Raw genomic sequence first — 27,448 nt, 5'->3', positions numbered from 1 at the left:
CAGCTTGCGGTACTGATGAAATGAAAGACAATTTTTCAATGAGAACTGAGAACTCCGTGTAATATACAGGTATACTTACTTTAGAAATAAGCGGATTTCGACTGTTAAAAATGAAGAACAAAATATTTAGAGAATTACACTGTATAGATTTCTAAGGCCACTCCGATTCCAATTAACATACCACAATTATTGTCACCATTTTGGACACTTTAAAAAAGTCAGCATGACCATAGAACAAAGCAGGTTCAAACTTACAATGTGAATTTGCCCTGAAGAGTGCTACCTGTAATTCCACACTTCACCATTCGGTCGTCTTTTGTTCGAGCTTCATTTTTTACGAGTTTGAAAATTGCAGATTCAATTGCATGATTATTATACATGCCACTGTTTCTGAAAGAAATTTCGCTGCCTTACTACAAGACATGATTAACACCGGGATTGCTCATGAATGCAGACTATAGAACTATACTCAGTATCATGCAATTCGCCAGTATCTTTCCATTGAACATACTAATATGTACATAATTATAATCCTTAATAAAAGTTTAAAATGATTTAAATAAACTCTTTTGAGGTTTTCACAGCAGCTTCATCAACGTTTTGTCGATAAGTAGTGTTGGTCTTATCACTTTGCCATAATTGCAAAAGTGCAGACGGTGTAGTTCTTGGCGTTCAATACTGATAGTCAATTTCATTTAAGCATCTGTTACAAACATTATCCTGATCAAGTAAAACATGTCTCTCTTTCCCTCCCCCCCCCTCTCTCTCTCTCTCTCACTCTCTATCTGTCACCTCCATCTCTCTCTCTCTCTCTCTCTCTCTCTCTCCATTTTTTTATATAATCGATACGTGAAATACCATCCTCCGCTGTGGGATGTACACGTACTTTCTAATTCTCGGCTTCGGTTATCCAACATACAGACTCGAATTTCACAAGGATTCAAGATAGATTTGTTGGGCGTTCAATTAAGATTTACAAATGAATATGGCCACATGAATTCAAGTGCGTCAAAATCTAACTCAATATCCATGAATGAATATAAGTAAATTTAAATGTAATTTAAGATAAAGTATGACATTACATGTATTTACATAATGGTATATCAGATAAGAAGATATAAAATTATTACTAACTGCAAGAACTTTGATTTCCAACTATATCATCAATCGACGTACGTATAGCCTTGATCATTTAAGTGATTTTTTTTCTTTATCTTCATATTTTATTGACGCATTACACGCAGATCTTTCGAAATCGCAGAGAATCAAAGGCATAGTCACTGTATTTGCCACCCTACAGCTTTGTTCACGTCACAAAAGTACAATTTCCTTATACTTTTATTAAACGGTTCACGTACTTGCACGGCCACTTATCATTGCAAAAATGGAAAAGGCAAGAGATGATGAGTAGGTGAAGTAATAACTGTGTGTCTATACAACACACCAAGTTACAATATAACTTACAAGTTCAACTTACAGGATAATGACCACACTGATCACGCGAATTCCTCTCAATGTTAAGATAACACCGTCAGTGTCGTTGTAAATAGGTAGTATGTCATCCGTTACATTATATTTTAAGAAATCATTTGGCAGGTTTGATGAAACAGAAGACATACAAGAGCAAAGTGATGAATGTGTGATGATTAAGATCTTGTATGAGGAACAATCGACAAGGTATTCGTACTGCTTCTCTGTTCAAACTAACTTTCTTTGTCCAACGGGAAATCAAGGATATAGTCCATCACAATCATTATGGTATGATTGTCTTATCCACTCAATCATATCCGCGAAGTAAAACGGACTCAAACAGTCAACTACTGTATACCAAAAATCATAATTTCCTAGATTTGTGCATATTTAATGTTTTATGGAAGAAGAAAGTGAAACAAACTGAATTGAATATGCAGTCTTGAAGACAATTTCTCAGAGTCCATCAAGGTGAAAGAAAAAACAACATTTCGTTCTGAAAACAGCAATATAATATGACAATGCGGTACAAATAATTATGATAATCGTTGTAACGACAGGTGAGCAATCACGTCATAGAACTCTGATCAGATGGATGCGAAAAATTCCTCGGCGGCATGCGGCTGACACTAGCTTCCGGCTCCTCGGCTTGAGAGGGCTGGCGACTCCGCTGCTTCGTTGGTGTGCCTGGAACATTACGTTCCAGTTTGATTTTCTGCGCATAATGTTTTTCAAAGTCCTCCCTAGCTTTCCTCAGAACATCATCGGTAACCAATTCTCGGCTGTAGATGCGAACTGTTTTGTCTTCGATTTTATCTTCATCAGATGGCACATCCACTGGCCACTGTGAGTAATGCATCAAGTTACAACAGAAACCAAAATGCCGTATACCAATACATAGCAACAGACCAATAACTTCATGTTTCGACTTCAAAACGACAAAATGAAATGAAATTCCTGACAAAGCTATGCGCATAAGATGTGCGTCGACATGCAGAATGTATATACAACTTCACTCTCAAACAAATTACGGGGCATAATCAACGCCAAGATGCAGACATAATAGACCGTGAGTTCAAGGTTATTTTAAGGCTCAATTGACATTTTCAAGTCCTGATTCAATTCAATCGTTTGATGAGTAGTTACATAATTATATACATTCCATACGAAATAAAAATTCCATTGATTATCAAGAAACTTCTACGCTTCTATGAACATTGCTGAGTGATGATTGAAACCAGCAACATGGCAAGTTTTTTTTAAAAAGGTGATTATGTAAGAAGGGAGCTGAGAGGAAGAGAGGGTGGTTATAATATGTATTTCTATGTGTACAGTGTACATGTCGATCTGTTTACACACAGTGTATGTCATAAATCATGCATGTTTTCGTTTCTTGTCTTTGTCTATTTGTAAATCAGCCACATAGTGACCTTTATGCCTGCGCTTTCTGCATGTCCCTACAAACCTATCCCTAACCTATCCGTAACCCCTATCCCTAACAAATCAGTATGTTCTAGATCATCTGAATGTCACAAAAACCTTGATGGAAGACATTAAATCAAGAAAACTTAAATATTGGCCATGTTAAAAGACATCAGAACATCCAAAAAAAAGTGTACTGGAAGGGATTATATAAGGAAGGAGATACAGAGGATGCCAGCGCAGTGTGTGGTGTAACAACATAAAGGAGTGGACAGGAAAGAGTGTGGCCGCATGTAGTAAGGCGGCCATGAACAGAACAGAGTGAAGGTTCATGGTCGCCAACCTTCGGACTGAAGACAGCAATGAAGAAGAAGAACCCCAGCTTTACCTTTTTCTCCGGCAAGCACTCGGCCTTGTCTCTGTCTGTGTGTGACTTGGTGTAGAATGGGATGTGCTCAAACGGGTTCTTTGTTTGCATGCCGTAAGTGAAGCTCGACACCTATTGTAATACAGATTGATCGCAGTTCGCATAAGTTAAAATGTCTCTGTCTGGCAGGAAATACACATTTTACACATCAAAGAGACATATTCATTGTGCAAATTTCTTTCTATTTGTTAAAGTGAGTGTAATGAATAAATAAATATTTCAGTAATCGGTTGGGCATGGCTTATAATACCGGAAAGCAACAGGAAGAGTTTTATATGAACATGTATATCAAGTCAATTCTATTCCATTCAATTCATACTATATTTTCACTTTTTTCAACATTTTCCTAGCATGTCAAAGTGGAACAGAATGATGCAAAATTCAAAGTGGTAGATTTTTAAGCACAAAATTCCATTTTATAGAACGCATTAATATGCATGGAAGAAACGCAGGATCATAACAGATTACAGAATTTGAAGAAAAAAGAAAGGCTAAGAAGAAGTTCGCAACATATGGCATTTTTACCTCCACGACAAGGTTTTCTCTTTTCCAAATCATTTCATCTGGAGATATATCGTCGTCGTCCACTTGGATGCATTTCTTGATTTCCACACTGTCCGTCAAGTACTGTATGCAGAAACATTATTGGACTGGTCAGAGGAATCTACGATCGACCACACATCAGTGTAGGAAACGTTGAACAGTGCATGGAAGCGTGTTTACGTGTTGTTCTTTTTTCGACTATGACACTGTGCCATGTCAGGAATTTTCTCATCTTCCACTAACAGCACACAAGAACAGTCAATACTGGGTATTTAATGCACACGCGTTGGTATGTTTATGTGTTCTACTTTCAGCAGTATATCAGTAATCAGAAATCAGGATTTGAACATTTTAATTCCATAAAAGGGGACTATCAATAAGATAATTAATGTCAGAATGCATGATTTGCACTCAACTTGATGACATCAAGACAGAGGAGGGTGAGAGTAGAATCCCTGCCTTTTGTTCACATATTATTTACAAACTTGTTAACTTGTCGGTTTTCTTAAGTATTTGAAGAAGGAAAAAAAGCGTTACTACACCCTTTATTTTGGAAACATACAATGATGCACTCAAAAGTTTGCTCTGAGAGAAAGAATCTTCATCCAGCATTTTGAATATATTAAAACAAATGTTGTGTTCTTCACAAACTTCACTTTGTTAACTTTTTATACTTCCTCGCCAAGGGTGTATTTTTTTAGCTTGTCTGTCCGTTCGTCAGTTCTGCCTAATTTTCGTTGTATAGAAAAAAAAAGCATATATATATATATATATATATATATATATATTTGCAGATTTTCTGAGAAATGGCTCAGGGAATGCCATATATTCAGTATATACATGTACTGATAGAACTCATAAGTCAAGGTCAAACATTCCCGACCTTTGATTGAAAAAAGAGAGAGAGATTAGCTGAAATATCATCTGAGAATATCAAGTAGTAATACATGGACCGAAAGATAAAATGATGTCAACAGTATTCATGTACTATTGGCAATAAAGTATTAAATGGTGGTGAAAAGTTACGGTTTAAAGTCAAAGGTCACTGAGCTTTTGCCAAACGTGTCAAAAATGTCTCCAGCCATGGCTTCAGCTAGGAATGACCAGTGGTGATGTCAGCTGGTTGACAGGATAAGAATAGATTGAAACTGTAGGACGTTTTAAAGTGTCTGTCAAATATACAGTTTCGTCTCCTATATATTTCAATTGATTTCTGCATTCCTTTTTGTTACAAGAATATAACAGAAAGCATTATTAAACAAAGTTATCGAGAAATATTTGGACAGGGAATATGCATGGAAACGGATGATTAAGGGTCTAGGAAGGTGCCCGACTTGAGTAAACGTAGATTTAGAGGTAGCATACCATAGGGCCTACCAAATTGGATTTAGATTCACCCACAAAGAATATAACTTGTTAAAGACAGTGGTACATTATAGGTATAAAAGGTATAAATTGTTCATGAAAGTGGTACATTAGGCATAAAAGTGTGCACATTTAGCAGAAAAACCTTCTGAGGGAGAACGATACTAACAAAATCGTTTGAATTCATTATTCACTTGGGGTCCCAAATTACTGAGGAAGAAAGAGAAGGAGCGCGCGCGAGAGAGAAAGAGAAAAAACAACAACAAACAGATAAAGACAAGGACAGAGAGGGGAGAGGACACCTCTGTCTGGGCATGAGGGAGCTCGATGATGCACTGGTAGAGCGTCCTCTCGTGAATCCTCTTGATAATCTTGCGCGCGTCCTTCATGCCCCTCTCTTGGGACGCGGAACGGACAATTTCATTGATGACGCAGTCGGTAACCTGGGAAAATGCTTCCGGGTCTTTCACACTCTCCAGAAGGTTGTACGCTTTTCTGACACCACTTGGACTGTGGATGCATAATAATTGGAATGAATAAGGTGTGTTACAGTCATCTCATATGTCTCAATGAAATAATATACATTCCGACTTTGTACTGGGGGGGGGGGGAGGTTGAGGTAGCAGATATTCATTCATTTCCGTGATAGCAGTTAGATATGACAGAATGACACAAATTTACGCTGACTACCCCTACACACACACACACACACACACACACACTCATACAATCATCAAACAAACAATATTTGAGAGGAAATTGTCATGTCCGTAATTTCAACTGGCAAACTGAAGTAATGATTAATTTCATAATACAGTTATATTTAAAGCTGTTTATACTTTTTCCGTAAGTTCTTTTTTTTTCAGCTACACACACAAAAACCACACCACACACACCCACGACGAAAAGAGATATTTGCAAGACTGGTATTCTTCATAAAAATTCTGATGATTTGCCCTTTAGCATAGTTTAATTAAAATTGCACAAACACGCCCTCCTGCTGAAACTTTCTGTCAAACACAGCTCGCCATCTATAATGACGGTGAACGGATATCTCTCTGTATCAACACTCACCCCTTTACGCCTTCAAATATGATATGCTCTGCCGCCGCCTTCATCGCGTCCTTGTACCTTAAAATAAAATAAATAAAAATGTATAATTTGTCCTGACATTTCCTTGTTTTTATATCTAAACATATCTATTTCAAGAATTATTGCGGGGGTACATCGAAAACTAATAGATGTCAAAATGACTACACATAAGTATAACACTATGTAAATCAACATGATTGCTGTAAAGCAAGATGCATGTACATGGGTTAAGGAAACAACTCTCGTGTGGTATTAATCATTAATCCCTGAAATACATGATGCATGGAAGTCTGTCGGGTTCGACAATAACGCTCGTGACGTCGGAGCTGGGAGCGGAGTTCAAAGGCGGACGAGCAGACGCGGCCACATGTTGTGTACGCAGAAGCAGAAGTAGGGTCAGGGATCTTCTCTTTGTGGGCTTTTCGTTTCTGGCTCAGGCTCTTCAGGTGCTTTTCCTCGAACAGTCTAACACCCTTTTGGACAGCTGGACGCTAGGGGCCGTACAGCAGAGAGGTGATGACGAGTGCCTACAAGACTGCCAGCTAGGTGGAAAGTCTTATGCCCCGTTCACCCCACACACGTTTCCAAAGTCCGCCAAACGAAGCTTCTGATTTTGCAAGCTTCTTGGAGACTTCTTTGTCTATGCAGGCTAATGGCCAGTTCCAAGGCTTTTGCTTCTTCTTCAAAACAAGTGGCAAGTTCTTGCAGGTCTGGTTCATTCAATGCTGCAAGCTCACAATTGTCTGCAAACAGGAAGTCTCTCACTAAGGCCTCCAGGACCTTTTTTCTTTCTCCTTCAGACGTCTAAGGTTAAAGAATCGGCCGTTACGTCTGTAGCCAATAGTGACACCAGCATCACACTTGGCCATTGCGCAAGAGAGCATGGTAGGAAACATGAGGCTGAAGAGTGATGTGAGAGCCATGCAACAGCCTTGCTTCACGCCATTAGGGACCGGGAATGGGTCAGAGACATCTCTGTTTTCCACAATGCGAGCTATCATGCCATCATGAAATGACTGGATGATCCTGATGAGCTTTGTTGGCCAGTCTACCGTGGACAAGATTTCCCACAGGCCCTCCCGGCTTACCGTGTCAAAAGCCTTCGTCAGGTCCACGAGGAGGATGCAGAGGTTCTGGTTTTGTACTCGGCACTTATCATGTATCTGTCGTACTGCGAACACCATGTCTATTGTTCCCTTGTTGTTCTGGGTTTCTGCCAGCGTTGGGGGTCATCCTAGCGAGAATAGGATTGCATGGGCGCTGTGGCATATCTTCAATGGCCTATTGGTCGATCTAGGAAGGTCTGTTTAGCAGCTGGCTGAAGTGTTTACTCCAGTGCTTATGATGTTGCTCTTCTCAGTAAGTATGGTCCCGTTGGAAGAGCGCACAGGTGCCATTGCATTCGGCGTATGACCATACACGTATTCCAGGCCGACACAGAATTTCTTAGAATTATGCTCGTCAGCGTACTGCTGTAGTTCTGCAGCCATGTTTTCCCATATTTGTGTTTCATCTGTCGCAGCTCAGTCTGCGCCTTTCCTCTGGTGTTCTTAAGGCGGTCAATCGTGCTAGCCTGGCTTGTGAGTCTGATTTGTCGTTGAGTCAGGCTGTGAAAGCTTCTTTCTTCTCCTGGAAGAGGGTGGTGATCTCCTTGTTGTCAGACCAGTCTTGGTGTGTCCATTTCGTGTGGCGAATCGACTGGCAGAGTCATACACTACATCCCTGAAGTTGGCCCAGACTTTCTCAAAGTTTCTCTCTGCTGGCAGATGTTAAAGCGGGTTTGCAAGGTTTGCCAATGAGGGTCTCTTTTGTTTTTGGCTCATTGAATTTCTGGACGTCCATTTTCTATCTAACGTCAACTGTGTCTGCTACCGATGGAAAAAGACAGTCTGCACCTCAACAGCAGGTGGTCTGTCCAGCAGTCAGCTCCCCTCATTGCCCTCTTGAGGCAAACTTCCTGGATGTCACGTCGCCTGGTGATCACGTAGTCAATCAGGTACCAGTGCTTTGATCTTGGGTGCGTCTAGCTAGCCTTTTGAATGTCGGGCAGTTGTTACAGGTAGGGTGTTGGTGATGATAAGTCCCAGTTCAGCTCAGAAGGTGAGTGGCAGTTGGCGTTGGTGCTCTCATGGCCGATGCCATGTGGCCCCATGACATCTGGCCAAGACTGTATGGACATCTCTACCTATACGGGCATTAAAGTCCCCGAGTATCAGTAGCTTGTCTTCTTCGGGAACTGACGGTAGCACTTCTCTGATGGAACAGTTCTTTCTGCTCCAGATAGTAAGTAATGGAAGGGGGGCGTAAGCACTGATAAGTGTCACGTGCATCTTGCCTTCGAGAGGAATTCTCATTACCATCAGGTGGTCGCTGATTCCTCTTGGAAGGGACCCCAGGTTCTTGACGAAGGCGGTGCGAATGGCAAAGCCAACTCCTGCTTCCCTGCGTTCATCCGGTGCCTTCCCTGATCAAATGAAAGTGTATCCAGCTCCAGCCTCGGTGAACTTCCCTGTGTCTGCGGGAGGATTTTTTGTTCTTCTTTCGTATTTTTTTAATGTTTCCACCGCGTGGTGGATGACCACTCAGCTCCGGTATGCTGACGAGGCAAGCTTTCTTTTAGGTCACCTTTTCTAGATCCTTCCCCCCTGAGGGATAACAGTGCCATCCCTGAAGAGGAGTGCTCTGTTGCGTTTGTATCGTGTGACTGCCTGCAACCAGGGATAGCGTGGTGGTAGTGTCGCTACCCGGAAATCAGTAGATGACAGGTTCGAGTCCCGTGATACCTTTTCCGACATGTTTGTTAAATTACAGATCAGCAGTTGCGATCTTACAAATTGAATTTGTAGAGGGAGACGAAATGAAGACAATTCACAACTCAATACCACTTTTGTATGCGTTTTTAGCACTCCATTTAAAAAGTAGTTCCCACTATAATGAACGAGCTTCACTTTGAATACTTTTTAACCTGATACCAAGGTGGTTAAAAACAAACAACGTTCGATTTTCTTACAAAGCTTTTTGACACACTGCAGCTGATGACAAATATCATTTCTTTCTTTTGAAGCTATCCCGTGCCCAACTTTCATTTGCACTCATAAATTTCTCACATGATCGCAACCGCAGTGCTGACTCGATGCTGGTAGGCAGAGTAGTGGAGACGACGCCTAGTGAGGAACATGTGGTTCAAATCGGCTGCAACCTGAGAAAAGAAAGTCAAAGAAAACTAGAAATGCTGCTATGGAAAGCGGTATCCCTCCGATATAGCACATCATTCTCGTAATTGCAATTGTCAAGAAATTGAAATGACATGTTTGAAAGTTCAATGACAAATATTCCTATATGATTGTGTTGAGTGGTTATAATACATATACATTTACATCTCTTGAACCTACTTTAATTTGGATTGCAAAGTTGGTTCAGAGACCAATATTTTGGGATGATTTATGATTGCGCTGTTAAAAAAAAAATTGTCGATGTTTGACCTCATGACCATATGATTATTAACAGAGAGGCCAACAGCTGATCAAACAAAATAAGTGTCTGATCTCCACAAGCTTGACAAACTTCACAGAAACAGGGAATTAGCAAAATTGTACCATCTTCAGCTTTCAATTGTCTCTTATCACCCTTGACCCTTAACCCCTGACTTTGATCTTCCAATCATTGGCGGATCCAGGCGGGGGAACGCCCCCCCCCCCCCCGACTTTTTCCTGGATCCCTGGATCCGCCCCTGCAAATCATTAAATATATATAATATATATATATATATATATATATATATATATATATATATATAGTTGGCAATACATGCACATATTTCTTAGCTTTGTTTGGATACTTTGAGCAATTCCAAAACTACTGAAATTTCAATATTTTCACTTGACTTTTGACATCGACCCCTTACTTATGGATAAATGGTGGAAATCTTCCCCTACGAAATAGTTTTGCGGTAATGCATGTAGGTGCACCGATTAATTTCAAATGCATAAAAACAATGTTATTTCAGGAAAAAATAGGGTAAATTTCAGCATTTTCACCTGACCTTTGATCCTTGACCATAGGCTTTTAACTTCCAAAGGCAATCACTGCCATATAAGTTTGATTTCCAAGAGAGATTTCCAAGATATGCAGAAAAAAAAAGTTTTTATAACATATTTTCACTTCACCTTTTACCTTCTACCTTTGCCCCCATGACCAAAGGGGGAAGAGACTAGTATATAATAAAGTCATATGAAAATACCTTATGGCACTGCACAGATACTGAAAAAAAATTGAAGTTTCAGAAGTTGACCTCGACCTATGACCTTTGACATTTAGTACGTCTGCTTCGTTTACTCGTACATACATTATAATGCCAAGTTTCATTTGTATACCTGGGACGGTTCTTAGTTTACATCGTCCACGAAATCAATTAACCAGTCAAAAAACGAACGAAAGGTCGGACGGACGGTTACAGCACGTTATTCCGAAGGTTCGTTATTCCGAAGGCTCTTTAGTCCGGAGATTCGTTATTCCGACGGTTCGTTATTCTGACGGTTCGTTATTCCGAATTTCATTTTCGGATTAACGAATCTCCGGAATAACGAACCTTCGGAATAACACCACAAATGTTCGGATTAACGAACCCTTTTTCATTTTCGGATTAATGAACCTCTAGGTATAGGGAATTTGTGTGTTTCGGATTAACGAACCTTCGGAATAACGAACAGTACCCGGACGGACAGCAACAAAACACGATGCTTCCGTCGACACTTCGTGGTGGACGCATGGAAATGAGTATATATTATTGTATAAAACTACTAGTAGTACCTGGCTGCGGCTTGCACGTGTATTTTTGTTTCATTTAAGTGGAGAGTAGTGTAAGAGAAGAGTCACGTCGCATAGTGTGTGAGTACACTTTTATTTACCACCATGTAACAGCGAAATACATGCTCTTGTACAGACCCGACGTTTCGTAAAAACGATGGATGGTTTCAGAACTGTGGCAGTGATTATGATTATGTTCTTGGGTGATCGTTACAAGCCGATAATACAGGAACTGCTAACAATGTACAAGTGGTTATTTCCAAGCCAGCTACAGACTGAGAAATTGTTACACAAGAACATGTCTGAAACCATGATTTATATTGACAAAATCGTGTACCATGACATTGGTTTCTCTCTATGATTACTGCCACTAATCATTTCTTCGAGTCACAAGTGTCTACGTCATACATTACAGTATCTTCCTATCAGTTAACCTCCTCTTGCAGTTTCTCTGAGTGATTTAGTTCATTCAATCTTTGGTAGTTTTGTATCAGTTCATCCAATGATTATTTCCAATTTAGTGTTATGTTCACAAATTGGAAACCGATTGCCACTGTAGTGCAAGGCGAGCAAGTAAACATCAGAGGGAAAAAAGAACAATAAAGAAACACAATTCAACCCACTGTAATAACCATAACATTCAATTCAATTGAATTAATAAACTACTGAACTGAATTGAATTCATAAACTATTGAATTATTGACATAATCTATTGATTTGTATTGAATAGAATGAATGAAAACATCACCTTATCTCTGTAGCAAAGCTCTTTTCTCACGCTTCCGTCATTTTGCTCCACTTCACAGACTTTCACGAAGGGGAGGATGCGTTGGAAGTCGAAAGATGAATTGATAGCGAGGAAGAGAGCGTCTCGCGCAAGGTAGTCCCACTTATCAACGTCGATCCCGTTTACGGTGTTGTTAACGATCTGATACAGGAAGAACTTCTTCTCTCGGATCTGTATAAACGGCAATTTATTTTCACTGTAACTTCTGAATTTGCTGAAACTACGCTAACCCCTTTCACTTTATAGGGCAACTGCATGTGTCTATACAGACTGCATTTAGCTTATTAATCGTATACTATATCTGTGTTAAAAGCTATTTGTTTCATGATATTTGAACGTTTGCCATTCCCTTATCTTATCTATATCTGTTCATCTTCGAGTGCAATTTGAACATTACATTTAATGGATTTACCACGGTACATTAATGTAACTACTATTATATTATTAACGATATTCGCATTATATATACACTCAGCAAAAAAAAAAAGAAAAAAAAGAAAGCAAACACTTTTTCAAGTTTATATTTCTCATAGATTATTTGACTACAATTTAATATACAAATTACCGTATGAAAGGTAATTTAAATGGCTATCAACCTGGTAGGTCAATAAAAGGGAAATATTATGCATGAGCGAACACCTTTATTTATGAATTTAAAACCACAAAAGTGAAAATTGCAAAATCGAACAAGTTGTTAAAGACCTAATAAAATGGTTTAGGCATTTTTTTCTCAATGATGTAATAATATTAAATGTTAAATTCTAAGTAATTCTATGGTTGTGCGGGGTTTTTTACTGTTCTGAATTTTGTTCTATATTTGTTAACATAATGGATACAATTTCCTCGGTTTTGGAAAACTTGCTATACTTTCACCGCATGCGGCGCACTATCCCTTCTAAATTGTGATGACGTCTAAGAACGGAGTCGTTCACGACCAGTCTAGCCGTAGCCAGCGAGCTGGCAAGGCTATGCTAGCGCAGCGCAGCGACAGCCGGCGCGCGGCCGGCGGCTGCACTGGCTAGCGCTGGCGGGGGAGCGAGCTAGCGAGCGCATAGCAGGTGCTGCGCTGCACTGTTGTCATTGGCTAAGCCTTTAGACAAAAGAATATTTAATGAACTGTATCGGATTTAATACTGCCAATAATACAGATTACAACTGTGGTACCCTTGGATATCCATTATTTTCGGCGAACTCGTGAAATAGGCCCTACCACTGCGTGTCTGTACTAATAGTAATACTACGGCGACTCGCCTGTTTCAGCCCCACCGTGTGGCGTTCATCTCGGTAGGTAAGCACGGCGGTGGGGCTGCCTTCCACAGTGAATTGAATGCGGCGAAATGACTTCATAATATGGCCCTCGGCTCGACTAATTTAACGGCCAATTTAACCATAAATACAACCCTACCTAACCCTAAACCCTAGGAGGACCTACCTTTGCTTGCTAACGCACGGGTACGGTGCACGCGTGACTGCGGTGGGGCCTATTTCACGATAGCCCCACCACCACTGCGTGTCTGTACTAATACTACGGCGACTCGCCTGCTTTATAGGCCTAGACCTACTCGTGAATCCAGCCCCACCATGGCATTCATCGGTAGATAAGCACGGCGTTTGGGCTTCCTTCCACAGCATGATTTTTAGCATAAACAAAAACTACTCGACCAAAATTGACGATCATTCTTGGTATCGTTTTTCTGAGAAAATGACGCATCTAAATTACTGATCATATTGCAGAAACTGACTATGGGAAACTGGTTAGGCTTTTCTTCTTTTTTTTTAGCTAGCCACGACCCACCCTGTAACAACATCCCCTAACCGTTAGGCGTTAGAGTGTAGCCTCTGTACTACTACCAAAGATTCTGCTATTACTACTTACTAGTCTACTAGACCTAGTGCCGTAGTGGTAATAGTACACTACTAGTAGTAGTACTAGTAGACTACTACTACTAGTAGACTATCATAACTACTAGTAGACTGCTACTAGATCGACTACTACTGGTAGTTTAACTTGTAAGCGCCGGCCGACGGGCCAGGCCACGGCCGGGACGTTCCCGCTTGCTTGCTGCGGCCGGAGTAGCCGCTCACTTTGTGAGCGAGCTCGGCCTGTTCTTCTAATCTACTTACTAGACAGTTACAACTTACAATGTGAGTCATGTAGAATACAGTGTATCCTTTCTAACGTTAAACTATATGGGGGCATACCAGACATACCACTCTGTATTTCCCAGGCGATCGTTTCCGTGAGGTCTATTCTCGGGCTTGGTGCCATGTTCATACGCTCTTGCACTGGCAGCGGGGGAGATGCAGCTGGTTCATATCGGTAAGGTGCAGCCCCACGATAACGTTCTGGTTCATCGGCTGCCTCTCCCTCCCCATCTTCCCCTTCAACTTCATGTGCCTCCTCTTCCTCTCCGCTATCGTCAGAGCTGCAGTCTTCATCATCATCATCAATGTCGAAGTTTACCCATATAGGGGAAGACATTATGCTCGAGGTACCAGGTATCTGTGCAAGCTAACTTAGTGATAATGTACGTGGTAATGCGTACATGTACATGTCGACAGTCAGTGTGTCGACCGGGAGCGCACATCCCGCGGGCCCGGGCCTGGCCGGGCGCAAGGAGGTAGCTATCGTGTACGCGCGTGTACCAAGCTAGTAATCTGAGTGCTTGTGCTGAGCGGCGTCTGCTAACTGAGCACAACTCCGTGCTTATACGTCATCAATCGGTTCAGGGGTGTTGGTCACGTGACTATCTTTTTCGCAAAAGCTGCAACGGGGTCCTCCAAAAATGTGATATTTGGGGGAGTTTCTAGAAGCGATAAAAACCGGAACGACACTGACAACATATTTACATTGATAATCATGACATATATTTTACATTTCTTTTGCATATTAAAAAATTTTGCAAGCATTTTATTAGGTCTTTAATCATGAGTAAGTGCTCTTCTATGTAACAAAAAGAACAAAAGACAAATTTGACACAATATTAAGCATGAATCAACCTGCAAAAATAAACACATGATCTCTCTCTCTCTCTCTCTCTATATATATATATATATATATATATATATTAGTCAAAAAGATCAATTACGGCTTTAAATAATGGGGGAAATGAAGAATCTTATGTCAAATTCAAATTCAAATGAAAAAGAAAATAAGCACTATTAACAAAAGGAATTTGAATTGATTTCTCAAGTTAGGAAAACTATGATTAATATTTGCTTCTTGAATTTTTCTCATAAATTCTTAAATGAACAGATTAAAAGAACTAAATAAAGATATTATGTTAATTTAATAATCTCTGGGCCCTTACTCTCTATGCTATTTGAAATTTGAGTTGAAAGAGAATTCATATTCTCCCCCTTTAGTTTCCAATTTTGATTTTGTTTGACGTCATAAAGAGATAAAGAGAATGAAAGATTATCTTTTTCTATTTCATTCACATCTCTCATTGTGTTTACCTGGTCTTTTATCATTGTTATCTTGATAGGCATTTACAAATAAAAGACAACATGCCATTTTTTGCATATTTTACTTTTGTGCGTTGGAGGTCAAAATCGAATATGTTCACTCATGAGTATAGAGTTTCGCTTTGTAATGACGTACTAGGTTGATAGCCAATTAAATTACCTTTGATATGGTATATAGTACTGATTTTTATCAAGATCTCTTATGAAATATAAGAACTCTAAAAGTATTTATTTTCTTCTTTCTTTCTTTCTTTCTTTTTTTTTTTTTTTTTTTTTTTTTTTTTGCTGAGGGTATATGAATTGTAATACTCGGTATAACAAGTGATGGGGGAAATACTTATGGAACTTACCAAATTGTATAAAGTAAAGGGTTATTTTCATGGATAGTCATTGCGGCAGGAGGGGAGACATGCCAGTCCACTTTGCAGCAGTCAATATTGATTTTGTCTAATCCAGGGCTATTGTTCTCTTTCGGAAAAAAAAAACAAGCAAACAGGCAAGCAAACAAAAACGGAGTTTTCATTTCAGGATTCACAGGTATATTTCCATCGTGAAAAGCTTTACAGAGTTATCTATAATAGACATCGATGGAATAAATGAATAGCATCTTTACCAGTTTCCCATCAGGGCGTCTGCTCTTTCCGAGAATGAGTTCACAAATGAATTCCCGTTCATTCTCGTAAACGCCGACGTCGTCCAATTTTTCCTCCAGTTCATTTCTCGTGATCAGGTGTTTAAACATCTTCACTGACTGCTCCTCATGCTTTGAAGTGCATAAAATTAGAAAAAATTACTCCTTTCTATCCTTGTACTGCATTTTTTTTTTTACGTTTTTGTCTATCCCTGTCCTAGCAAGATCACCCTTATAAAGTAAGGTCATATTTTAAATGTGGCGTGTTGCTTGAAAATATCAGTAGATTTGATGCTTTCATTTTCTGCAAGCTTGTCTTTCACGTGGGTCCCTCTTTCCATTAACGCAATTATTTTTATTTTGAATGAACTCAATTATTTTGAACAATCAGTTTCATAATGTACGTATTTTTTTTTGTAATATATTGTACTATTTGTTTTCATTGAATTTGTACAACAAACATTTGTTATTAGAAATTAAGTCTCAATTTGAATTGAGAAAAAAAATGAATTTCCATTCCCACTTCACATTCACATGTAAGTTTGCTTGATTTTTTAAAGGTGCTAAGCAATCCTGCTAAATAAAGCATGTACAGTAAAACAAACCTGTTACAAGAAAAGTTGAAGTCCCATTGAATATTACGAATCAGCCCAGTTAAGTTACTTACACTATATACTATGATTGTAACATAATTACAAAATATGTTTTAAAAAGCCTAAAAGAAAAAAAGATAGATCCACAAAGATAGTTCTTAAGAGCCCTTCCCCACACGAGAAATCTTCAACGAGTCATACACACCTTCCATGGATCCCCATCCTGTTTGGGGATTATTTCAGCAAATATGTGTGAGAATGGCCCATGGCCTAGATCGTGGCAGAGAGCGGCAATTTCCACGCAACGGGTCTCAGTTTCGATAATCTCTACTTTGTCTTGAAGCTTTAGACTGTTGACGAGTTTTCGTGCCAGAAAGCACACTCTGGAAGATAAAAGTAGGCCTACGTAAAAGGTTTACGTTGCACTCTTTTTCTTCCCGCTTCGAATATACCACATGCACAGCTTTTATTTTCATCATCATTTATTTTATCCGACCAGATAAAGAGATAAGGATACATATTATCAACATTACAAACATGAAACAAACCAGAATGAACATTACAAATGGATACATTGTACTGCATGTAACACAAAATAAATAACTAATCTTAATTATGCACGAAGGTGATGGCTTTTTACGCGCTCATATGAAATGATACCCAGTTTTTTGTTTTGTTATTACTAAATAGTACTTTTTGTATGTAAAGAAATGTGTGTTATGCTACGAATAGTTAAAGTTTGTATACGAAATACTGATGTACAAAGTCAGCTGGTTTCTATTTGACTCGCGGTCGAACAGGTCTCACATTTCGTATAGTACAGATATGAATATGTGTACGAATTAACTTTCTTATCTTTCATGATAGACAATTTCGGAGACTCTCTTACACGATCGCTTTATGCGTCAAGTTTCTTATTTCATGACGTAGCATGAAATCAAAGCAGTTTCGGATGAAAGATACCGAATAGATAATTCAAAATTTGCCCTGCTAATTCGCTATGGAAAATCATTTAACCTCCCTGATTGTCTTTGTGGATGGTGAGAAGATTGTTTAAATCCAAGCATTTCGGCTTTTTCAGTTGTTCATGAATATGCCTATTTGTAATCAAGTACGCTTATTCGGCTTTTGAATGTTAAATGAACCATCATCCGCTGTTGGTTGTAATCTTGATGTACTGACCATAATTTGACATGAGCTTACACAGAAAAGGAAGTTCGTTAGACTTAACAGTAAAGTGTTACGAGTCACTCCACGTGTTCTTCATCAGATATAGGGAATAAAATGTATGAAGAATATTGGTCTGAGCAACCTTACCCCAAGCAGTGTTCGAATCTACTGTGCCCTGCACTTGGGTAGACGTAGCTCACGGTGCCGAGTTGTTTGATGAATCGCAGCCGCTGGAACTCTGGTGTGTCGATAATCATCTGACAATAGGGAGGCAGCTGTATGTTCCCATACACTGGGTCGTTAATAACCTGTCAAGTGAGATATGCATGTTTTAGTGATCGCAAATGAAAAGTCTGGAAATCGCTAATGTAAAAAAAAAAAGAAACAAAAAAAAAGAAACAAAGGCTGGCAGTAGGGGACATTGGGACATTTCATATACATGAACATTTGAACATTTTGAAAAGTTTTTTTTTTTTTTTTTTTTTTTTTTTTTTTTTAATGAATTGGCCAACCTGTGATTGATGAGATCGTGAGAGGCCATGAGACGGTCACAATTTGTTACCTAGTATTCAGGAGGTTCGTTATTCCGAAAGTTCGTTTACCCGAAAATGAAAAAAAAAAAAGAAGAAAGTTCATCATATTTATCCGAGAAAACCTGCTGTCATCGCCTCACAAACTTGATACTGATTTTGACAAAAGCGATTTTGTTCTTTTTTGTTTTCAGTATGAGCTTACTCAGTGAATTATCAGAATCATAAGTAATTCATATGACATTTTGTTATCAGGAGGATGTCTAATAACTTGATGAGCCTTTTATTCTCATGTTTGTTATAACTTGGATTTGATTACGCCATGGAGCTTCCTTTTAAAGGAAGTACAATTCCGAAGTGACTGCACTATTTGTCCCCCTGCGACAGACACTGCAGTTGATGAAGGGTTCTTTGCCTGGAAAATGACGATTAAAAACTGCCGCAAATTAGGTAGTACTGTCATTGAGAACAAACTAAAACCATTAATGTTCACTTGAATACAGCAATGATCGAAGGTTTATGCCAGGCTGACACTTGCATGACTTTGGCCACGATTTCGTCGTGGCAAGTCGTGCCATTTGGGGGCACAAACTGGGAGGCTCCCGCACTGTTCACGACTAGTGCACGCATAGTTCACGACGAGTTCACGAGTTCACGAATAGTTCACGAATGCGTGCCCATCAGCGTCCACATTGACACGAACTGGCACGACGAGTTTACGCATAGTTTGCGCATAGTTTGCGCATAGTTTGCGCATAGTTTACGCACTTCCCGCATTGGCACGACGAGTTTGCGCAATTCGGACGGTGTCGTGCCGACTTGGGCACGCCATATAAAAAGGGGGCCTCCCCAACCCCTGGTCATTTTTCGATTGGCTGTGGAAGAGACAACATGCTGAATACTTGTACATATTTGTTGTTTGCTGTCTTCATGTTAATACATTGTTATCTTATTTTCAAAACACTTGTTTTTCTTTTTAACCTTTAAATAAAGTTAAAGAGGAACGAAAACGAAACGAAACGAAAAAAAAAAAGAAACGAAAAAAAAAAAGGACAACGAAAAAAAAATCCCCTCCCCCACTCCCCCCCCCCACAAAAAAAGAAAAGAAAAAGGAAACAAAACAAGAGACCCGCGGGTCTAGCGCTCACCAGAGTATCGCAAGTTCACCTTTCACGCAGTCACTAATCTAAATTATTCACAGCTCTACTAAAATTTGACCAGGCTTCTCAAGTAGAAGATGAAAATGTACAATAAGGGCCGAAATTTTTAAAGATTCCTTAATTTGGGGGGATTGGGGGCCCCCTGGGGCCCTCTGGGTGGGGCATGGTGCCCATTTTGATAAATTGAGATCCTGACCCCCTAGGGATGCTACCTGCCAAGTTTGACGAAAATCCATCATGAGGTTTTCAGGAAGAAGATGAAAATGTACAATTCAGGCCCCCATTTGGACCTTCCCTGGATTTGCTATGAACAAACTTGAAACTACAGTCATTAATGTACTCACTCATAGTATTATCTTAGCTCTATAACTTCTGATTCTAGAGAAGATTTTTAAAGATTCCTTCATTTTGGGGGGTTTGGCCCCCCCCCCCCCTGGGGCCCCTGGGTGGGGCATGGTGCCCATTTTAACAAATTGAGATCCTAACCCCCTAGGGATGCTACCTGCCAAGTTTGGTGAAAATTGGTCATGGGGTTCTCAAGAAGAAGATGAAAATGTATAATTTAGGCCCCATTAGGACCCCTCCCCACCCCCCTCCCCTGGGTCCCAAGGGGGACACCCCTGATTCTGCCATGAACAAACTTGAAACTACAGTCATCAATGTACTAACTCATAGTATTAACTTAGCTCTATCACTTCTGGTTCTAGAGAAGAAGATTTTTACAGATTCCTTAATTTTGGGGGGTTTGGGCCCCCCCTGGGGGCCCCCTGGGTGGGGCATGGTGCCCATTTTAACAAATTGAGTTCCTAACCCCCTAGGGATGCTACCTGCCAAGTTTGATGAAAATCGGTCTTGGGGTTTTCAAGAAGAAGATAAAAATGTAAAAGTTTACGCACGACGGACGACGCACGACGGACGACGGACGACGGACGACGGACGACGCACGACGGACGCCGGACGAAGGGCGATCGCAATAGCTCACTTGAGCCTTTGGCTCAGGTGAGCTAAAAAACGAGAAAGAAAAGAAAAAAGAAAAAGAAACGAAAAAGAGAAAAAGAAACTAAAAAAAGAAAAAAAGACACGAAAAAAGAAACGGAAAAAAAAGAAAAAAAGACAAAGAAAAGGAGAAATGAAAACGAATAATAAAAGAAAAGAAGTCCCCTCCCCCACTCAACCCCCCCCCTCAAAAAAAAAAGAAAAAAGAAACGAAGAAATGGAAGTAAACGAAAAGAGAAACGAAAATAAAGAGAAACGGAAAAGAAACGCAAGAAACGAAGGATTTCGTTTTTTGGGTGGGTGGGTGAGGGGACTTTCTTGCGTTTCTCGCCCTATATAGGCCTATACCCCCGCACCGACGCGAGCGCCACTATCGCGCAGTAGTCGCGAACTGCTCGTGAACTCGTCGTGAACTGCTCGTGCCATGCGCAAACTGTTCGTGAAGTGCGTAAACTATAGTCGTGAACTGCTCGTGCCATCGATGCATGAAGTACACGTGACAGTGTCAGTGGGAAGGCACGGCCACGCTGCGGCGCGCACCTATTCGCGAACATGTCGTGAAATACTCGTGAACTCATCGTGAACTGTTCGTGAACTATTCGTGGTAGTTCGTGACAGTCTGGCATGGCGCGCACTGCCACGCACTGGCACGCATCCTCCCGCATCGTCCCGACGAGTTCACGACGAGTTCACGAACAGTTTGCGCATAGTTCACGACCCGGTCGCGAAATTTTGTCGTGACCAAAATTTTCAACATTTCAAAATTCTCGTCCCGACATGGCACGCAGTCACGACGGGTTTACGCACACTTCACGCCAGTTTACGACTAGTTTGCGCACTGGCACGACTCGAGTCGTGCCAATGCGTGCCACAGAATCGTGCAAGTGTCAGCCTGGCTTTACCTGAAATCATTCTTATGTTCACAGTTTAACGGATGTCCTCATAGGAAACGATCCATAAGGTTTATAAGGCCCACAAAGTATCAGTGTAACAGGATGTTGAGAATGCTCCTTTTGTTTTTGTTGCGCACCCTCCATATCCATAATCATAATATTGTACATAGATTATAGGACATAAATTTGTAATCGTATGCCTGTGGAATCATCGACCTTACCATATTCATTAAACTGACATAATACAAAAACGTTTTAACATGAAACAGATGACTGGGTTTTCCCCAGCCTCGTTAGACTCAACGCGAGACATCGATCGTCAGCCAGGGGCCTGTTTTTACACCGTGTACGGTCTAGTATCGTACGGTCAATCTTCATGAGACAGGCCTCATGCATAATACAAGCCACCGGTTTGTGAAATATGTATGCAGGCCTATACGGTTTCATGGATGCATTCATTAACAGACCCCCACCTCTAAAAGATATTATCTATTCATTCATTGTTTGATATACACATGTAAATACTGCTATTGTATTTGATATTGATAATGGCTTAAATTTTGGTCGAACCTAGACATATTAACAAGACTCATGTATGAAGAACAAACAAAGAAAGTATAGGCAACATTGTTTTATCTAGCTTACATACTAATGAAAATGCAAACTTCTTTAGGAGACCACGAAAAAACAATGTTTATGTTAACCGGAATAAAGCCGTGATTTAAGGTTTTCTCGAAAACATGGGTAATTCTCATGTCCACAGTTGAACCGATGTCTGGAAGAAATGATCCGGGTTAATTTCCGCTATAAAGATTATGGCCCATAGAGGATAAGCATGAAAGGATGTTGGGAACGTTCCTTTTTTGCTTTTGTTGCACATCCGCCAAAAGCTTAGATTTATTTTAAGGACACAAATTGGTAACCGTCTACAATAATTTTGTCTGTGGAATTATCGACCTCGCCACTTTCATCAGACTGATTTGAAATATGTAGCCAGACGTGAGGCATGCAGGCGACTGGGTTTTCCCCAGCCTCGTTAGAGTCAATGCGAGACATCACTATGTGATCCATGCATGACACAGGCCATTGGTATGTGTGTATAATGTATGTATGTTTTCTTGTATACATTCATAAGCAGGGTCCGTGGAACGTTCTGACTGTCTGTGTGCGTGTGTGTGTGTGGGGGGGGGGGGGAGGGAGGAGGGTAGATGATGCGGGTCAATGGTACCGCGAGCCCCCCTCCCTGTCTGCTTCGACCTATAGGAGGAATCTCATTGAGGGTCCTGTATATGGAGAGCCATGGGTTTTGTTTCGATTTTTTAATAATCGATTTTTGTTCACTGTTTTTTTTTTAATAATATGTATAATAAGAGAGAGCAAAAGTACTGGAAAAATCCGAAGTGGACTCACTCATGGTAAAGCCCTCAATCATGTTTAACGCTTTCCATGTTGTTCTTGTTCAAATTCGTTCTAAAATCATTGTTACTGTTTTGGTAAATTTCATGTGATGCCGTTTCATATCTAGGCCTTCACCTCGCTGCCTATTCTATATCTACTGGTGATTCCAGAATATGACAATGGTATTGAAGGAATACAAAAAGCTTTTTGCAGTTTCACAAGTGTTAAAACCTTAAATTCATACTGGAATGTCCATCTTCCCCCCCCCAAAAAAAAAAAAAATGATGATAATAATAATAATGATAAAATAAATATCTCATGAAGCTTTCGGCATTTACTAAATCCACTGCTGTTCGAGGGAATAGTTTCCTTATAAACGTGGCTATTTCCCCAAATGTTTCCAACGTAAAAAGTACAAGGGGACAATCTTTCCAAATCTGAGCTATCCAAGCAGTGTACTACATGTAATTAAATGCAATCAAGGGAGGTGATATTCAAATAAAAAAAAAAAATCTTTCAGAAGTTAAAGGGGCTATATAGTACTGGTTGAGGTGGGGATTCATTTTTTTTACATTCCTAAGTGAGATAATGAGAAACCTCTTATGAAATATGAAAGAGCATGTAATTTTAAGAAGGATCCAACGTTTATTTGATGAAAATTGGTTTTCAAAGGGCTGAGATATCCCCCCCCCCCCCAAAAAAAAAAAAAAAACCTGATAATAATAACAGACTACAGGCCACGCCTTTAATTAGAATCTCTATGTTTCACCTCGGTTTTGGATATCTCAGCCATTTCAAAACCGATTTTCATCAAATAAACTTTTGATACCCCTTAGAATTGCATGCTCTTTGACATCTCATAGAGTGGTTTCTGAATATCTTGCAAAATGTTAAAAGCTAAATCTTCACCTCGACCAGAACTGTACACACCCTTTAAGTATTATTTTCATTTTTTCCTTTCATTTCATTTTATTTTGAGGAAAGAAACATCACATAGTCATTTTGCCTGCCTCCTGAAAAAAAAAAGACAGAGAAAAGTTTTACATCTCATTAGATTCAGAAACAAAACTTTCATAAATTTGAATAGTGTCGTGTTGTCTCAAGCCGGAATGTGTAAGGTGTGCATTACATGATAAATTCAGAGCTTATGAAAATCTGGCAAGATTGTCTCGCGTGCAAATTTCGTAATACACGCCGTTGTTCGCTTTTAATTCTAACAAGATCATACATCGAAAAAGACTCGTAACCAGGTAATGTACGTATCCATAGTAACCGAATATGCTTCATATTTGTTAAACACTTGGAGTATGATCGGTTTGGAGTTTTTTTCTTTTTGTTCTCTCTTTCTGTCATTTGAGTTTCGAATATCAGAAATGCAAATTGGTTGCAATGATACAGCTGCGTGGATAAGAACATAGCCAGCTGGCACAATAATATTGTGCCAGCTTTGAGCTCTTGAAGGGAGTAGTCTCAAATAAGTCTCAATGGTCCGAATTCACGAAGGTGGTACAAATGAAACCATGGTTTAAACCATGGACAAAAACCATGGAGCGCCAAGTGTCGCACGGAATATTTCATTACGAAATTGGTAATTTCGTTGACAACATGACAGTTTCGTTAACGAAATTATCATTTCGTGGACGTAATGTTCATTTAGTTACAAAATGTTGTCATTTCGTTACAAAATAATCATTTCCTTGACGAAATGACTGATTTTTTTAACGAAATATTCCATGCGACACTTGGCGCTCCATGGTTTTTGTCCATGGTTTAAACCATGGTTTCATTTGTACCACCTTCGTGAATTCGGGCCAATAAGTTTATCATACGAAACAATAACATTGGAAGCAACCACTTAAACGTACCCAAAATGAATGTGTGAATGTCATGTGAACCTTAGACAGGCCGTCGATCATTGAACTGTACGTAATTGTTAACTTATCAAAGATATCTCACTTTCGGATATGAACGGAACTCAGAAAAGCTGTATAATCCTTTGTTTGTAGTCTAATGATTTATTAAGGATGTTTTGATGGAGCAAGTGGTTTTTATAGCTGCTAGAACAAAATATGATGTCTTTCTACGATATGACATCATGATGTTAGAACCTGGTGTGAAATTGCAAAGTTGCTTAAGTCATTCACTCAATTAAGAGGGTAAAATATACATATGCTGCACCTGTATACCAAAGAACATGCCTACGATCAAACTACAAATCGTACCAGACAATGAACCAATTATTTCATGAAGATATTTGCAATTTGCAACTTAAACTATACTTGTATTAAGTAGCAAGGGTAAATGAAAAACAAACAATTTGATAAACAACGAAGATTCATAACTGCGTGTAAGTGGAGAAAGGAATTTTACACGCTTTTCTCAATTTCCACCTCTCTTGTCTTGTGGATCAATATCTTTCGTTCCTGATAAGTTCCTGTTGCATTAAACACTGTACCTGTATATAATTTCATGGTCGATGTGGGGCGCTTTCAATGCGCTCGACTTACGCTTTACGCGTTGCCATTACGGGAAAGTTACTTCAGCGGGCCATTATGTTATTGGAAAACAAGTCTCCTAACAGAATTCGCACAGGTCTTGCAAAGTACAAGCACTCACTAAGTTTGGGATGGGAACAGCTGACACACATGGCGGAATATCCATTCAAGCTATACTTCCCTCTTCATACGATGTTTACTACTAGGAGAGCTGTACCAAAGTCTGATGCCATAGCCATTCAGCGCCATGGAAACTGGATCTAAACAACCTAACCTGGCACGAATATAAAATCTGAGAATACTATTATTGTTACTAATGATCATGCTTGAACCTGGCTCCAACCCAAGTCGTAACCACGGAGCTACACAGCTTCATGGTCTGATGGTGTAACAAAAGACTGTGGCGCAGACAAGTCCTCACACCTGGGGTATGATTTGCTGCAAAGAGAGACAATCAAAATGAACACTATGTTCATCCTCCCCCCCCCCCCCCACACACACACATTAAAGGTATTGTTTACCATTGGGAGCAGTGACGTAGAATGTTAGCACAATGTTATCACGATTCAAAATGTATAGGTCAGTTGTAACACAAAACATCCTATGACCACATAAAAATTCGCAATAAAGCCTAAAATATAAGGAGATATCACTGTTTTCTGAATAAACTTTAACTGTAGACGGAATATACAAACAATTTTTCAGTCACAGAATAAGGATAATTGATAGTCAAGAAAATTGCAAATGGCAAAGTGGCATCTGTCATTTACCTCTTTTTCAGCGTGTGTGCCTTCACAAGTGAACTAAATTAAATCAATAGAGATTGGCAAACGAGGCAGGATAATAATGTGCCTGTCAGCTTGGAAAACTGAAATTCAACAATCTAATGCAAACATCAAAAATAAAACTGAATATTCAAGGCTGTGCAAATGGCTATATTGCGATATCTGTCACCTCCTCCGCCCCCTCCCCCTCCTCCCCCGGGTCATTTATTCTATGTACTTTGTCTATGGAGATGGGCAGAAGGGAAAGAGTGCGGGAAGGGGATGTCCCCCTCCCACACGAACTAGGGAGCTTTTGCATTTTAGAATTGAAATTCGACAATCTTGTGCGCACTTTTGAGGGGGATTTGGAAAATGATAAATCGAATCGCTCACGGTATGCCCAGGGAGGCGGAACCCTTCCACCTCCCTGGTGTGCCATTTATCTTGTGATCAAGAACCCAGCCTATTAACTGAGGCAGAAGAAAATTGTTTTAAGGAATCTCAAATCTGAAAAAAGACAAGGTGAAGCGGACAATATGATGAAATTGACAATAATGATTATTATACTACCACTACTAGGTATAAGTATATACCTATACAGCTACTACTTACTATACTACTACTACTACGTACTACTACTAACAACTTACTAATAATAATAGTAACGATATTACAATGATATTAATAGTAATGATAGGAAAAGATGGATAATAATTATACATAGACAAAAGAATAGGCTCTATCTACAACACCTAAAAAAATTCCCTCCCCCCCCCCCCCACCAAAAAAAAAAAAAAAAAAAAAAAAATGGGAGGGGAGATTATTGTACACATGGCATCCCCCACCTTGCGAACTGCATGAGGGAATGCATCACTTCGCATCTCTGCTGTGGCATCAATTCGATACTCGAGTACTCTATGCTGCTTGGAGGACCTAAGTCTATTTTGCATCGAACGATAGGGTCCTCATTTTGTGGTGAAAGAGGTAATGATTCAACATAGTTACGTAACAATTAGGCAAAAACACATCAAAATAACTAACGATCCGTCATCACCTACCTTTGGGGCATCCATCGATTATCATGTCAGTCACGCCCGGTTGTTGAATCACCTTCACGATCATGGGTCTTCATATTTCTCCACTGCGCGCATTTCTCGTCAGACTATCGTATTGCCATATGGCTGACTGTCTAGACGGACGACACATGAATGAGAGTAGATCGGGCAACATTTTGGTTATTGCGCGGCTGCCCTGTGAGTGTGTGGGTACAACGCCCGACATGACTGCCTGTGGAACGCCACGTGTTGCAAAATCGGGAAATCCTTGATTAGCAGTGTAAGTGCGAGTTAAACAAAAAACTAGAAAAAAAGAATGATCAGAGGATTTTTACTGTACGTGAGTGAAGGAAGCCCCACCACCCCCCCCCCCACCCGATCAA

General features: G+C 39.9%; 1 protein-coding gene across 1 annotated transcript; it reads right to left on the bottom strand.

Moving 5' to 3' along the window:
• Positions 1 to 1,449: 1,449 nt before the first annotated feature.
• LOC140233159 (deoxynucleoside triphosphate triphosphohydrolase SAMHD1-like) lies at positions 1,450 to 27,157 on the bottom strand. Its single transcript, XM_072313276.1, has 11 exons — positions 27,069 to 27,157; positions 17,922 to 18,082; positions 16,810 to 16,987; positions 15,994 to 16,143; positions 11,874 to 12,083; positions 9,427 to 9,518; positions 6,302 to 6,358; positions 5,530 to 5,737; positions 3,845 to 3,946; positions 3,281 to 3,391; positions 1,450 to 2,314 (listed from the first exon to the last, which is right to left on the bottom strand). Exons 1-11 carry the CDS (start codon positions 27,081 to 27,083, stop codon positions 2,039 to 2,041), a joined length of 1,560 nt encoding a protein of 519 aa, XP_072169377.1. The 5' UTR covers positions 27,084 to 27,157; the 3' UTR covers positions 1,450 to 2,038.
• Between the last annotated feature and the right edge of the window lie 291 nt (positions 27,158 to 27,448).

The sequence above is a fragment of the Diadema setosum genome, chromosome 9 (genome assembly GCF_964275005.1).
Source record: "Diadema setosum chromosome 9, eeDiaSeto1, whole genome shotgun sequence".
Classification (NCBI taxonomy): Eukaryota; Metazoa; Echinodermata; class Echinoidea; order Diadematoida; family Diadematidae; genus Diadema; species Diadema setosum.
This window is presented reverse-complemented; position numbering and strand designations above follow the sequence as displayed.

What these genes read in the sequence shown, in the direction of transcription:
- LOC140233159 (XM_072313276.1), bottom strand. An exon ending in AGCTTTGCTACAGAGATAAG is followed by an intron (nt 9,519 to 11,873) that starts GTGATGTTTTCA and finishes TTCTTTTCTCAG; the next exon opens with GTTGCAGCCGATTTGAACCA. An exon ending in AGCACTGCGGTTGCGATCAT is followed by an intron (nt 6,359 to 9,426) that starts GTGAGAAATTTA and finishes TTTTATTTTAAG; the next exon opens with GTACAAGGACGCGATGAAGG.